Below are 16,643 nucleotides of genomic sequence, written 5' to 3'. Positions count from 1 at the left end.
GTAAAGTCTCAGTCGACTAAGACCTAGACAAACCCTATTTTTTTTTTACTTTTTCTTCGGCACATGTCCACTTTTTTTCATACACGTTGTATATTTTTTATATGCATCTAAAATATTTTTATACATTTTTAACATTTTCCAAATACATCTTCTACAAAACATGATTTGAATATATTTTTCAAATAGGTGTTATATATATTTTTTCAAATATATGTATAAACATTTTTTGAATGATAAAAATATTATTATCAAACTATGCAAACATTTTTTTAACCAACATTTTTTTGAAAATTTCACAAACACATTGTTTAAACCATGAAGTTTTTAATGAATGCGACACACATTTTTTTACTGTATGGAACATTTTTTAAAAATTACATAAACATTTTTTCTAAAATGGCACATACAACTTTTTTACGTGTAACATTTTTTGTTGTCACAAACATTTTCCATATACACTTTTTCATACACGTTCAACATTTCTCAAAAGCAAGATCGACATATTTCAGATTTTTTTGTAAAGTATTTTTGTAATGCATGTATTTATAATATTTCAAAGTATTTTCTAAAAAACAAGAATATTTCAAATTATAAACAAAACAAGAAAAAACCGAAAATAAAACATCAAGAAAAAACAAAAAGACACGCATGACATGTGGCACGTAGTTAGAAGAGTATCATACGGAAACCAATATTCGATGAAAACCGGTGATAACCACGAGAAAAAGATGTTTTGAAGTTTCAATTTTTAAAAAAAATATAGAATGTTAAGAGGATGATGTTTTATTACCATACAAAATTTCAAGTTAAAACACATTATGAGATGTGAGCTATGAAAAAGACAAAATCAGCAGTGACATTACTGCACTATTCAAGGCTGAATTTGTCTTTTTCATAGCTCACACCTTGTTATGTTTTTTAACTTGAAATTTTGTCTAGCAATAAAACATCACCTTCTTAACATCCCATTTTTTCAGATTTTTTTAGAACTTTAAAATATGATTTCCACAAAGTTTTAATTGAATATTGGTATCCGTATGATATTCTCCCTGTAGTTACTAGGTCTGACCCAGTTCCGGCTGCCTACAGGTGAGCAGTGCCCAGGCGTCGCTGCGGGCAGCACATAGCTAAGCCCCCGTATAACCCACAAAACAGAAAATAGCCCATGTGAGAATAACCCGCCAGGAGAAATAACAGCCGCCGGACAACAGACAAACACCACCGCAGCGTGCGCCAATGAATATTGCACAAATCTAACAACAATTAGTCCTGTAGTTAAAAAAATTAGTCTTGCGGTGAAGGATTTAAATGTACAATGGTTAATTCTCATCTAAATGTGCTTTAGCAAAACCAATAAATAATACAGTATGTGAATCTAAACAAAGGAGAAAATTGGCATTCAAAGAAAAACTCACAAGTCCTAGCTACTACTGCGATCTACTCCCTCCATTTCTAAATATAAGCTTTATTAGAGATTTCAATAAGGACTACATACAGATTCACTTATTTTGCTCCGTATGTAGTCCATATTGAAATCTCTAAAATGGCTTATGTTTAGGAACAGATGGAGCAAAAAAGAACAGCCACTAATATGCCAATGTCAGGATCTGACAAATAATTTGAGAAATCTAGGGAAGAAGGACGGATTGGAGGAAGGGGAACCAACAGCTAGCCCCCAGTGCCCACAAGAAAAAAAGAGATAGCAGACAGAATAACTAGTTCATTGGGTCCAACGTTTACATATATGTAGGTTATAGTAATAAAGGACAAGCAACAGTTCAAAAAAACATAGAAGACGAGTAAACTGGTAACTGGTAACTAGAATGGCCTTGCTTGAATGCTTCTCATCCACTGGACTACGTTACACGTACTTGAAAGATTGAATCTCCATCTCCATCTACTTCTCCCTGGTAGTTATAACAGCCAGCAGGTGTTGTCTCGGCCTGGCTTTGTAACTTGCAGGAGACTCTCGGTGTAGGAAAGCATGTCAAAGATGAAGATATCCTGACCCACAAAGTCAAACGACCCTACTCCAGGATTCTTATACCTCAGCCGGTCTAGACGAACAACCACCCTTGCATCTTGACGTGCAACATGATAGTGGTAAAGACAATTACCACTGCGAATAAGCAAAACATCTTTACGAATGACAGATAAAATTCCGAACTTCCACGGCTCAGGCTCCGGTAAAATAATAACATATTGCTGAACCCATTGATGGCCATCACCAAACTGTAGCATCCAGATCACTTGTTTTCCATCAAAGCATTGAACTAGGCATAATTCTCCACCTAGCTCAACAAAGTATAGTCGCTCACCTTTTGGTGACAGAAGTTCATTGTGCCATATGAAACTAAATGTTTCATCTTCTAGATTAAAGCGGAGAACACCTTGTGGGCGCCTTTCAACGAGTTCATCCCAGATGAGCAAATACAAAGAGCCCTTGAAGTGTGTGACGGACCCTGGATCAAATGGTAACGGTGGATCCTGCGCAACACTCCTCCAGCACAGATCATCATCATGGCCACCAATAGTAAGAATTTCCATTCCCACACTATAGGTCTTCTTAGAGAAATCTAGGGAACGGTAAAAGTAGCGAGCAACCTTGTATGTATTCGTGCGAGGATCAAGGCCCAAGCCGACAGTTGGGAATTGCCACACATCCTCTTGCCCATCACGCAACTTAAGGACTTGATGTATGGCCGGGTTGAAGACATATACATTGGTGTCGGTCAAGAGCAATACAAGCCCATCGCAATGCACCATGTCATAAACTGACCCAAACTCTCCCTGGAAGGTTGTCGAGTGCACAAGGCACGCATTGTCCTGGCCCTCTTGCCATGAGTAGAAGGGGGTGTGGTTGGAAAAGGTGGTCGGCCAGGCCTCACCATCGATCACCTTGTCCAGTGTATGTGGGGTGATGAGGAAGGAAGGCTTATGTCCTTGGTTTTTGGCAGATTGTTTGAGATGCAAACGGATGAAGCATGGATTGGAGATGATGGCATGCCAGCTCTTGCTGACAGACTTGAACCGCATCAGAGCTTTAACAGGTAGCCGGAGAAGAATCTCAAAGACAATCTCATCAGGTATAACTGAGACCCGCCGAACTCTCCTCTTATATACCTTCAGTATTTCTAGGCTGGTTTTCACGTCCACAGCCATCTAGCCTTCGTGGTGTCCTAATGCACAAAAAGAGGACAAACTTGTTCATAAACAGGGATATGACTGCATATATATATTCGAACACAATCAGTCAGGGAATCTGATGATAGACACGAAAACGAGTCGGACTGCCAGTTCCCAGACCTGTCCGTACACCAGACGGTCGACAAGATGGACAAATCCGAACACCAGGCAGGTAATCTGATGATATAGACATGAAAAGGCATCGGACTGCCAGTTTCGACAAGTCCGTCAGCCAGCGGAAAAGAGTAAACAAATTTCAACAACAGAAATCATGTTCTTGAGGGTGACGAACAAAAAGAATCTAATGCGAGTATAGCAAGGAATACAAGCTAGTTTACATCATTCAGGGACGGGCCTGTCCCCGAATAATCTACTGCATAGAAGTGAAAGGTAACTTACATTTACATCAGCAGACCGACCGTCGGAGGCCACCGAATTCGCGTGCAGCCACAAAGGACAAGCCCATTCTTTCGCAAATGGTTATCATCAAGAAAGTTATGCCTTGCCCTAAAAAAAATCAGGAAAGCTATGGCCAGATCTAGATCTGGTGCGAGGTCTCCATGTCTTTCACAGCGTGTTTGTTTGGGGGAAAATAATATTAGGGAATGGGAATTAGGAGGGTGGAGGACTTAAAGTCCCTTGTTTGATTAGAGGACAGGGGAATTAAAGAGGGCATGGGAAAGGGAGTTACGGGTCCAACTTCCCTTTTTTCTTCCCGCGGGGGAATGGGAAGCGAGCGAACAAAACTATCGCCGAGTTCGTTGCTCCCGCTCCGTAAGCCACGGAAAGAAGAAGCGCGTGAAAATCCTCTGTAATGCGCGGGAAATCGCAGCTAAATAAGCCCCGGTGCATCATCTCTTTCCCGCGGAATAGCGAGCTCTAACCACCTCCCTCGATCTGGAGAGGCGGCGGCGGGGCCGAAGAGCTCAGGTAATCCCTTTGCTCTTTTGCAATACCAATTTGTTGTCTAAATTTCATCCAAATCCTGCCATCTAATTGGGGGCCTATTTCGTTTACCCTCATGAACTTCAACTGATCAGATTGCGCCAAAACATATCTGATTCTTTTAGCTTTTCTGTACAAATCAATGCAGATCTATTCCCTTCGTAATTTCCCTTTTCTCCATGTTCATGTCTAGTCCGATTAAGGCATACAATATTCATTCTTCTACTTTATCTGTTGCAGATCTTGAGCAAAGAACAAGAGGTACTGATGAACTTCTTCATTTGAATCTTCAGAATTATGTTCAGAGTTATCTCTCTCCCTGTCTACTTGTCCAGCTTAGCATCTCAATTTTATTAGAGATATACTCGAACATGGCTGTGAGTATTCACTGGAGAAAATTACATACGACCTGATATGTTAGGAAAATCAACACTCTTGCTCTTGTTATTGTCAATTCGTACTGGACAAGCCCATTCTTTCGCAAATGGTTATCATCAAGAAAGTTATGCCTTGCCCTAAAAAGATCAGGAAAGCTATGGCCAGATCAAGATCTGGTGCGAGGTCTCCATGTCTTTCACAGCGTGTTTGTTTGGGGGGAAATAATATTAGGGAATGGGAATTAGGAGGGTGGAGGACTTAAAGTCCCTTGTTTGATTAGAGGACAGGTGAATTAAAGAGGGCATGGGAAAGGGAGTTACGGGTCCAACTCCCCTTTTTTCTTCCCACGGGGGAATGGGAAGCGAGCGAACAAAACTATCGCCAAGTTCGTTGCTCCCGCTCCGTAAGCCACGGAAAGAAGAAGCGCGTGAAAATCCTCTGTAATGCGCGGGAAATCGCAGCTAAATAAGCCCCGGTGCATCATCTCTTTCCCGCGGAATAGCGAGCTCTAACCACCTCCCTCGATCTGGAGAGGCGGCGGCGGGGCCGAAGAGCTCAGGTAATCCCTTTGCTCTTTTGCAATACCAATTTGTTGTCTAAATTTCATCCAAATCCTGCCATCTAATTGGGGGCCTATTTCGTTTGCCCTCATGAACTTCAACTGATCAGATTGCGCCAAAACATATCTGATTCTTTTAGCTTTTCTGTACAAATCAATGCAGATCTATTCCCTTCGTAATTTCCCTTTTCTCCATGTTCATGTCTAGTCCGATTAAGACATACAATATTCATTCTTGTACTTTATCTGTTGCAGATCTTGAGCAAAGAACAAGAGGTACTGATGAACTTCTTCATTTGAATCTTCAGAATTATGTTCAGAGTTATCTCTCTCCTTGTCTACTTGTCCAGCTTAGCATCTCAATTTTATTAGAGATATACTCGAACATGGCTGTGAGTATTCACTGGAGAAAATTACATACGACCTGATATGTTAGGAAAATCAACACTCTTGCTCTTGTTATTGTCAATTCGTACTTGTTTGCTAGTACACAGAACCAGTTTAAGCTGTACACTGCTTCTTTCTTCCTGCTGCACTATGTTAAAATCATGTCAAATTATTTGTATTGGGTCAGGGATTATGAATTGCAGAATCAGTACCAATTAGTATTGATCACACAATTATGTAATAAGCAACCATTTGATTCATATATTTTAATGCCTTATATACATATAGAATGGAGGGGGATTTGATCCATATCAAAATGCATCATGGGAGTTCATTTTCAATTGAAGGACCACTTACTTATGATGGTGGTGAAGTGTCTATTTTTCGAGACTGTGACAGTGAGCGTACATCGTATTTTCGTCTAGTTCGCATGGCTAAAGACGTAGGTTTCAAGGATGGTGATGAGTTATATTATACAATCCCTGGATGTAGCCTTGATGAAGGAATTGATTTAATTCATGATGACAATTCTGTTGTTAAGATGTTGAACTTTGCAAAGAAACACAACTTTGTCGAGATCTATGTTAAACATAAAGGCACTGAAAATACTTTTGCTGATCCAAGATCTGGTCTGGGCAATAAGGATAGACTTCCAGCAGAGGTACTTTACTAAAAAACAAGTTATTTTATCCATGCTTTATTTTCCTTGGTTGCTCATGTGTGACTTCCTGGTTGCTTTGTTGCTTGGTTGTGTTTGATTGCTTTTACATTTGTGTGGTATTTATTGTATTCTACCATATTTCTTATAGCTGATTGTGTGGCACTCTTACCTAATTTTGTTCACAGACATGGCACGTCCACCAACAAATCGGGAAAGCATAATCTTGTGGCACACATTGAGACAACGCAGAGTGAAAATACTTATAGTTTTATATCTGCTAGTGCAAATCTTCATGATGTTACTTAGGAGGGCTCGATATAGGATGCGTCGAATTAGGAAGCCTTCTTGGTATGACCCGATAACTCGAGCACAAACCCTGAACAACAAGATACAAGTAAGCGATACAGAATGCATTTTCCAACTACGGATGGATAGGCGTTGTTTCAGAGTGTTATGTTCGTTGGTAAGAAAAATAGGTGGGTTAAAGGATACTAGGCACATGAGCGTGGAAGAAACGGTTGCCATGTTCCTTCACATACTTGCACATGATGAAAACAATCGAGCAATCCATCATGATTTCCAGCGTTCACCTGAATCAGTAAGTTGCAAATTCCATGAAGTACTAGGCGCAGTTTTGAAACTTTGGAAAGTGTTGCTTAAGAAGCCTCGACCAATTCCATCCAATTGCACGGATGGAAGATGGAAGTGCTTTAAGGTATCAAACTAATATTTTCACATAAAAAACACTTGTAGGTCTAGTTTTGTTCATGGTCTAACACATTGTTTTTTATATAGAAGTTCATGTGCCCAAAACTGACAAACCAAGATTTTGTTCAAGAAAGAATGAAGTTGCAACAAATGTCCTTGGTGTATGTGCGCCAGACATGCAATTCATTTATGTATATCTGGGTTGGGAAGGATCTGCGGCTGATGGGAGGATCCTTCGAGATGCTTTATCAAAATCAAATGGCCTTAAGGTTCCTCGGGGTAAGAGATAATACAAAAATGGTCTGTGTTTGTTAGACATCTATGTTGTATACATAGCTGACCCATACATATTTTTCTATTGCATAGGGTGCTATTATCTAGTTGATGCTGGGTACAAGAACTGTGAAGGGTTTCTTGCTCCATACAGAAGGCAACGGTACCATCTAAATGATTGGAAAAACCCCCCAACAAAAAAAGAGGAATTGTTTAACATGCTGCATTCGTCAGCTAGAAATGTGATTGAGAGGACTTTCGGATTGCTCAAGATGCGATGGGCTATCATTAGGAACCCCTCTTATTATCCTTTTGATACACAAGTTGATATTATTCTAGCATGCTGCTATATTCACAACCTGATACGAAAACAAATGTGTGTTGATCCCTGTGAGCAATATCTAGATGAGTACATGCTACGCCTTCAGCAGCAGCAAGAATATGAGGATCTCATTCAGTCCACCGAAACATCTTCACAGTGTTCTGAGAAAAGTGACAAGTTAGCTGATGAAATGTGGAAAGCGTGGATAGCAAAAAGACAAGATCGTTGATACATGCTAGTACATCTTTAGCTGTAGGACATTAAGTGCTTGTTCATCAACATATGTGTGTCCAATCATTTTTCTTTGCTATTTGTTTTCTCCCATATGTCACAGTGGCTTATGTTTCTGTTCATTCACTATTCTGTAATGTAGAAGAGAATGATTAATGAATGAACATCATATTTCCTATATGAGCATCTATATTTTTTACTTTCTGTACACACATATTTTATTGTCATATTGAAACTATCAGAATACCAAGTCAAAGGAGAGCAAGTTTGCATCAAAAAAGAGAGACAAGAGAACATGGACAGCGGAGGAGAAGTTACTTATTGACATTCTATATAACATGAATGATTCTTCTTGGAAAGTAGATACCGGTCACAAGTCCGGATATCTGACCTACATTGAGAAGGAAATGGCGAAAGTACTACCACATGCTGATCTTAAAGCGGATCCGCATATCAAGTCTAAGGTTAAGATTTTGAAGAAGCAACTTTCTTATGTTCTGGAAATTATGCAAAATGGTAGTGGGTTTGGATGGGATGATGAGAAGAAAATGGTAACTGGAGATAGAAAGACATATATGGGCTGGGCAAAGGTACAATATATTCATTCAGTATGTAAATAAATCAGCTTTGTTCCATGTGATTTTCGATTGTACTTAAGTTTCTAATGGAAATTCATGTTTTTTCAAGTCCCGTGAGGGAGCAGGTCCTCTCTACATGAAGCCTATGGTTAACTTTGACAAGTTATGTGAGGTATATGCTACTGATTTGGCTAAAGGAGGTAGTGCTAAAGGTCCTGGAGAAGAAGAAACTCTAGAAGGTGGATCAACAACCTACTAGCGAACAAGCCAAGGAGAATCTTCCTGAATCTCATGAGAACACGAACCCACCTGGTAGTTCTAGGCCTGGTCGGAAGAGAACATATCCTGATGATGATGCACTTGAGTCGGGTCTTATAAGTGTGTCTAATACAATTGCAAAGTTCTTGGAAGCAGAGCAGGAGAATGCTAAAACCGTGAATGGTTTACAGAGGGCATTTATGCATGAAGCACAAGTTCATGAGCAAACATCAGCCAATAGAACTAAGTTACTTGAGATTCTCCAAAATCTTAAAGGTCTCACTACCGAAGAGGTTGTCATGGCTGTTCGTGTCATTGGTGGTGATGCTGGAAAGACCAAACTTTTCATCCAATTGCGTGATGATTACAAAGTGGTGTTTGTTCGTCAGGAGCTTGAGGCGGCCAAAAAATAAGTGAATATCCAGATTTACATTTCTGCATTGGTAGTTAAATATTTTTAGGTCGGGACTACTTGTTTACTTGAAAACTCATCAGTAACAATATTTGATTTTTGCCACTTCATTTGTACTCCCTCCGTTCCTCAATATAAGGTGTATTATTTTTCTAAAAAGTCAAACTTCTCTAAGTTTGACCAAGTTTATAGACAAAAATGTCAATATCTAGAATACCAAATCATTATCACTAGATTCATCATGAACTATATTTTTACATTTTGTATATTTAGTATTATAAATCTTTATATATTTTGCTGTAAAGTTGGTCAAACATAGACAACAGTTGACTTTTTGAAAAACTAATACACCTTATATTTAGGAACAGAGGGAGTACATCGTCTTCTCCTATACAAACTGTTGTTTGTTATATAAATACCACATTACCTTGCAATTCTCCTGGAGAACTGTAGTTTGCTGTATAAACACAAGTCTTTGCAAGCATTCAGTTGAACATAATTTTGTGGCTATGAATTGCAATGGCGGCAAGAATATTCAGTTGATGTTACTGGTAACCTATATGTACTCTTTTTGTCTTACTTTTTTTGGGGAGATGTCAGAACTATCATAACCTGCAGGTTATTGCTATCCTATTTAGGCCACTAAGCTATACACTTATCACTAGATCATTGATGGCGCGCGTTGCCGCGCCTATCTATTTTGACAATAAAATGGTAGGTATTTGTAAATATATGTGCCATTTAGATATTAATAAATTTACTCATAGCTCATAAAATTAAAGGATTTTTTAATAAACTAAGCTACAAAACATGAATATTAAATTGCATAAACTTAATAATAATTGGGTAGTAATCAAAGTGGAGAATTTAATAAAATTCAAAAAAGTGGAGAATTTAATAGGTTTTAAAATAAATAAATAGAAACACTCAGGGAAACATTGTTTTTAACTTTACAATTTATTTCTGTCACAACATTACATAAAGGTATAAGAACTAAAAAAATATTGTGCCCCTTTCAAAGGGAGTAGTCCAGATTATGCCTAATATCATAATGATGGCAACATCTGTATAGCTACAATGGATATTATATGCAGTAGCATGAATAGCTGGAGCTCAGGGAAAGGCAAGCATGATCGACACCCTCAAAAAAATTCCCATTGCCTTTGTGTCATATGAGCAAAAATAATCTAGTTTTCAGAGTTTATTGCATCTTCTTCTGCTGCAAATTAAGGCCCCAATGAGTAACACATCACTATATCATCAAGCACTGATGTCCATGAACTAGCATTGATGTCATCGTCATCAAAATAGCATGAGTAAATCAACAGTGAGATGGAAGTATATTAAATTGACAAATTATGCCACCTTTATGAACAATATCCAAGTGCCATGTTGTAATTGATCCCAGATAACCCATACTACATGGATAATATACGTGTGTAACTGTGTAAGCGATCACGGAGCTTTGGCAGCGAAGAAATATTTTAGTGCCCTGCAATCAACTCCTTTCTTCCTCTCTGTAGAAACAGTACGTGAGAAATTTTGGAATATATATTCACGAAACAAAATAAGTTACAAAATAAGACAATCTACAGTAATAATTTAAGACCACACTTCTTGCTATACAACCCTACGGTTTCAGATTTCCAAGATCAAATCATTTTTTCACTTACGAATTGACCCATACATGTGGAACACATGTCATTCTTTCTTGGATCAATCTCATAAAAAATACAAATACAAAGTAGAGAATGACAATCAACTTATTACTCTAATCTGCTGAGACAAATAAAAGGCGAGGCATCACTCAATAGAAAATTAATGTGTTATTTCGTATAGACCACCAGTTTATTTTTAGGTTGAAGTTTTCCATCCAAAGAAAGTAGACAATCAAATTTGAGCAAATAAATAGTACAATCAAACCTTCTCTTTGACACTACTCTATTTATAGTCGATAGGGGTTGATTTGACATGGATAACTTGATTGGATGATGGTAAGAGTAGTAGCAGAAGCTATAAACCATATCAAGAGCATTTATACAGTCCAAAAGCATGCAAAAAATAGGGAATCTTTTTTAAAAATGGAGCTCAAATTTGAGAAGGATTTTCAGTTGTCGCCCAGTCACTATTGCCGGAAGTTGTGCAGGACTAGCTAACCCCACAATGGATACAACAGTCAACGACCAGACCACCCAGACGTACCGTTACTTCAACAGAACCATCTCACTTCTGAAGCACATCATCTCCAATAGTCGAATGCCAAGATGTCTGACTGCCTACTTGGGATTGGAGTTACAGGGAGTGCCTAATTTTTATGTTTCTAGCTTAATTCACTTTTCTTCAGGTTCTAGCTCTCAACTAAGTAATCTAATGCAGAATGTTGATTAGTGTGTTATCTCTGCTCATAGCATTTTTCACGTCTAATGAATCTTGTATGTTTTCATATTATACTCAGATGAACCAGATTTTTACATAATGCTACTTTTTGGGAGACTGCATCAGATGATTCATTTAAAGATGCAGGGCACACGGAGCACCTTCACCTTGCCATGGTGCTCAAGAACTTAGTGAATTTAAGATTCCAAAAGCACTCAGGCGATATGGTTGGAGCTTCTGCAACACCTCACTACCACCCCGTGGAAACAATGCCTCTACTCCTCTACCGAGAATGAATCTTCCTAATTAAAAAACTCTTACAGAAATATTCACTAGAGGAGGGATCAATATAACCTATCTTGATTCAGATCCAAAAGAATATCATTCTTGATTTGGGACGAAGGCAGGGTTTTGTGTTGAATTAGCTGATGAGAATATGAGAGAAGGGAGTAGTACCTGCTGGGCGGAAGCGTGACGGCCATCTAGACGGTTGCTCGCTTAGGGACGCTGGTTCCACCAGCGGCGCCACCAAGTCGTGGTGGGATCTGCCGCTCAAGTTGAAGGTCGGGGTAGGGGGACACGCTCGTTGCATGGCGCTGGTCTAGGTCGCTAGGAAGTGCAAGGTAAAAAGTTAAACCCCTTGAATTTTGCGCACTAAAAATTAATATACATACATTCAACAGGGATTTAAAGTTCAAAACTAACAGAAAAAGGCGTAACCAAAAATTGCACAACTGAACAGTTTCTTAAACTCTAGCGGCTGATTCTTTTGACCATATGAAAATACATGTTAGTAGGACAGTAGTGTCAGATGATATCCGCTATAGATTGAAAAAGATGTTGGAAATATGCCCTAGAGGCAATAATAAAAGGATTATTATATTTCCTTGTTCATGATAATTGTCTTTATTCATGCTATAATTGTATTACCCAGAAATCGTAATACACATGTGAATACATAGATCATAATATGTCCCTAGTAAGCCTTTAGTTGACTAGCTCGTTGATCAACAGATAGTCATGATTTCCTGACTATGGACATTAGATGTCGTTGATAACGGGATCACATCATTAGGAGAATGATGTGATGGACAAGACCCAATCCTAAGCATAGCACAAGATCGTGTAGTTTGTTTTGCTAGAGCTTTTCCAATGTCAAGTATCTTTTCCTTAGACCATGAGATTGTGTAACTCCCGAATACCGTAGGAGTGCTTTGGGTGTACCAAACGTCACAACGTAACTGGGTGACTATAAAGGTGCACTACAGGTATCTCTGAAAGTGTCTGTTGGGTTGACACGGATTGAGACTGGGATTTGTCACTCCGTATGACGGAGAGGTATCTCTGGGCCCACTTGGTAATGCATCATCATAATGAGCTCAAAGTGACCAAGTGTCTGGTCACGGGATCATGCATTACGGTACGACTAAAGTGACTTGCCGGTAACGAGACTGAACGAGGTATCGGGATACCGACGATCGAGTCTTGGGCAAGTAACGTACCGATTGACAAAGGGAATTGTATACGGGGTTGATTGAATCCTCGACATCGTGGTTCATCCAATGAGAATCATCGAGGAGCATGTGGGAGCCAACATGGGTATCCAGATCCTGCTGTTGGTTATTGACCGGAGAACTGTCTCGGTCATGTCTACATGTCTCCCGAACTCGTAGGGTCTACACACTTAAGGTTCGGTGACGCTAGGGTTGTAGAGATATGAGTATGCAGCAAACCGAAAGTTGTTCGGAGTCCCGGATGAGATCCCAGACGTCACGAGGAGTTCCAGAATGGTCCGGAGGTAAAGAATAATATATAGGAAGTGCAGTTTCGGCCATCGGGAGAGTTTTGGGGTTCACCGGTATTGTACCGGGACAACCGGAAGGGTCCCGGGGGTCCACTGGGTGGGGCCACCTATCCCGGAGGGCCCCGTGGGCTGAAGTGGGGAGGGGACCAGCCCCTGGTGGGTTGGTGCGCCCCCCTGGGCCCCCCTTTGCGCCTAGGGTTGGGAACCCTAGGGGAGGGGGCGCCTCCACTTGCCTTGGGGGGCACTCCATTCCCCTTGGCCGCCGCCCCCTAGAGATCCCATCTCTAGGGCCGGCATCCCCCCTTGGGGGCCTATATAAAGGAGGGGGGAGGAAGGGCAGCCGCACCCTGAAGCTTTGGCGCCTCCCTCTCCCCTGCTACACCTCTCCCTCTCGCAGAAGCTCGGCGAAGCTCTGCCGGAACTCTGCTGCATCCACCACCACGCCGTCGTTCTGCTGGATCTTCATCAACCTCTCCTTCCCCCTTGCTGGATCAAGAAGGAGGAGACGTCATCCGCTCCGTACGTGTGTTGAACGCGGAGGTGCTGTCCGTTCGGCACTTGGTCATCGGTGATTTGGATCACGACGAGTACGACTCCCTCAACCCCGTTCTCTTGAATGCTTCCGCTCGCGATCTACAAGGGTATGTAGATGCACTCCTATCACTCGTTGCTTAGATGAACTCATAGATGGATCTTGGTGAAACCGTAGGAAAAATTTTATTTTCTGCAACCTTCCCCAACAGTGGCATCATGAGCTAGGTCTATGCGTAGTTCTCTATTGCACGAGTAGAACACAAATTTGTTGTGGGCGTAGATGTTGTCAACTTTCTTGCCGCTACTAGTCTTATTTTGCTTCAGCGGTATTGTGGGATGAAGCGGCCCGGACCGACCTTACACGTACGCTTATGTGAGACAGGTTCCACCGACTGACATGCACTAGTTGCATAAGGTGGCTAGCGGGTGTCTGTCTCTCCCACTTTAGTTGGAGCGGATTCGATGAAAAGGGTCCTTATGAAGGGTAAATAGAAGTTGACAAATCACGTTGTGGCTTTTTCGTAGGTAAGAAAACGTTCTTGCTAGAACCCTATTGCAGCCACGTAAAAGATGCAACAACAATTAGAGTACGTCTAACTTGTTTTTGCAGCAATTGCCTTGTGATGTGATATGGCCAAAAGTTGTGATGAATGATGAATGATATATAGTGATGTATGAGATCATGTTCTTGTAATAGGAATCACGACTTGCATGTCGATGAGTATGACAACCGGCAGGAGCCATAGGAGTTGTCTTAATTATTGTATGACCTGCATGTCAATGATTTAATGCCATGTAATTACTTTACTTTATTGCTAAAACGTTAGCCATAGTAGTAGAAGTAATAGTTGGCGAGCAACTTCATGGAGACACGATGATGGAGATCATGATGATGGAGATCATAGTGTCATGCCGGTGACGAAGATGATCATGGAGCCCCGAAGATGGAGATCAAAGGAGCTATATGATATTGGCCATATCATATCACTACTATATAATTGCATGTGATGTTTATTATGTTTATGCATCTTTTTTACTTAGAACGACGGTAGTAAATAAGATGATCCCTTATAATAATTTCAAGAAAGTGTTCTCCCCTAACTGTGCGCTGTTGCTAAAGTTCGTCGTTTCGAAGCACCACATGATGATCGGGTGTGATAGATTCTTACGTTCACATACAACGGATGTAAGACAGTTTTACACATGCAAAAAACACTTAGGGTTAACTTGATGAGCCTAGCATGTACAGACATGGCCTCGGAACACAGAGACCGAAAGGTCGAACATGAGTCGTATGGAAGATACGATCAACATGGAGATGTTCACCGATGATGACTAGTCCATCTCACGTGATGATCGGACACGGCCTAGTCGACTCGGATCGTGTAACACTTAGATGACTAGAGGGATGTCTAATCTGAGTGGGAGTTCATTAAATAATTTGATTAGATGAACTTAATTATCATGAACTTAGTCTAAAACTTTTGCAAATATGTCTTGTAGATCAAATGGCCAACGCTCATGTCAACATGAACTTCAACGCGTTCCTAGAGAAAACCAAGCTGAAAGATGATGGCAGCAACTATACGGACTGGGTCCGGAACCTGAGGATCATCCTCATAGCTGTCAAGAAAGCATATGTCCTAGATGGACCGCTAGGTGAAGCACCCATCCCAGAGAACCAAGACGTTATGAACGCTTGGCAGTCACGTGCTGATGATTACTCCCTCGTTCAGTGCGGCATGCTTTACAGCCTAGAACCGGGGCTCCAAAAACGTTTTGAGGAACACGGAGCATATGAGATGTTCGAGGAGCTGAAAATGGTTTTCCAAGCTCATGCCCGGGTCGAGAGATATGAAGTCTCCGACAAGTTCTATAGTTGTAAGATGGAGGAAAATAGTTCTGTCAGTGAGCACATACTCAAAATGTCTGGATTGCACAACCGCCTGTCCCAGCTGGACATTAACCTCCCGGACGAGGCGGTCATTGATAGAATCCTTCAGTCGCTCCCACCAAGCTACAAGAGCTTTGTGATGAACTACAATATGCAGGGGATGGTGAAAACTATTCCTGAAGTATTTTCAATGCTGAAGTCAGCAGAGGTAGAAATCAAGAAAGAACATCAAGTGTTGATGGTCAATAAAACCACCAAGTTCAAGAAGGGCAAGGGTAAGAAGAACTTCAAGAAGGACGACAAGGATGTTGCCGCGCCTGGTAAGCCAGTTGCTGGGAAGAAGTCAAAGAATGGACCCAAGCCTGAGACTGAGTGCTTTTATTGCAAAGGGAAGGGTCACTGGAAGCGGAACTGCCCCAAATACTTAGCAGACAAGAAGGCCGGCAACACTAAAGGTATATGTGATATACATGTAATTGATGTGTACCTTACCAGTACTCATAGTAACTCCTGGGTATTTGATACCGGTGCCGTTGCTCATATTTGTAACTCACAACAGGAGTTGCGGAATAAGCGGAGACTGGCGAAGGACGAGGTGACGATGCGCGTCGGGAATGGTTCCAAGGTCGATGTGATCGCCGTCGGCACGCTACCTCTACATTTACCTACGGGATTAGTTTTAAACCTAAATAATTGTTATTTAGTGCCAAGTTTGAGCATGAACATTGTATCTGGATCTCGTTTGATACGAGATGGCTACTCATTTAAATCCGAGAATAATGGTTGTTCTATTTATATGAGAGATATGTTTTATGGTCATGCCTCGATGGTCAATGGTTTATTCTTAATGAATCTCGAACGAAATGTTACACATATTCATAGTGTGAATACCAAAAGATGTAAAGTTGATAACGATAGTCCCACATACTTGTGGCACTGCCGCCTTGGTCACATTGGTGTCAAGCACATGAAGAAGCTCCATGCTGATGGACTTTTAGAGTCTCTCGATTATGAATCATTTGACACATGCGAACCATGCCTCATGGGCAAAATGACTAAGACTCCGTTCTCCGGAACAATGGAGCGAGCAACCAACTTATTGGAAATCATACATACTGATGTGTGCGGTCCAATGAG

At 40.7% G+C, this 16,643-nt stretch overlaps 1 protein-coding gene across 1 annotated transcript; it reads right to left on the bottom strand.

The window, feature by feature from the left end:
* Positions 1–1,689: 1,689 nt before the first annotated feature.
* LOC119332035 (putative F-box protein At4g09190) lies at positions 1,690–3,829 on the bottom strand. Its single transcript, XM_037605219.1, has 2 exons — positions 3,586–3,829; positions 1,690–3,179 (listed from the first exon to the last, which is right to left on the bottom strand). The coding sequence occupies exon 2, from the start codon at positions 3,160–3,162 to the stop codon at positions 1,915–1,917; it is 1,248 nt and encodes a 415-aa protein (XP_037461116.1). The 5' UTR covers positions 3,163–3,179; positions 3,586–3,829; the 3' UTR covers positions 1,690–1,914.
* Positions 3,830–16,643: the final 12,814 nt, after the last annotated feature.

The sequence above is a fragment of the Triticum dicoccoides genome, chromosome 1B, assembly GCF_002162155.2.
Source record: "Triticum dicoccoides isolate Atlit2015 ecotype Zavitan chromosome 1B, WEW_v2.0, whole genome shotgun sequence".
NCBI classification, from domain to species: Eukaryota; Viridiplantae; Streptophyta; class Magnoliopsida; order Poales; family Poaceae; genus Triticum; species Triticum dicoccoides.
Note: the sequence above shows the minus strand (reverse complement) of the source record. Positions and strands in the feature narration are given on the sequence as shown.

Bases quoted from the DNA above. Each gene is read 5' to 3' on its own strand.
- LOC119332035 (XM_037605219.1), bottom strand. From the start codon at position 3,162: ATGGCTGTGGACGTGAAAACCAGCCTAGAAATACTGAAGGTATATAAG.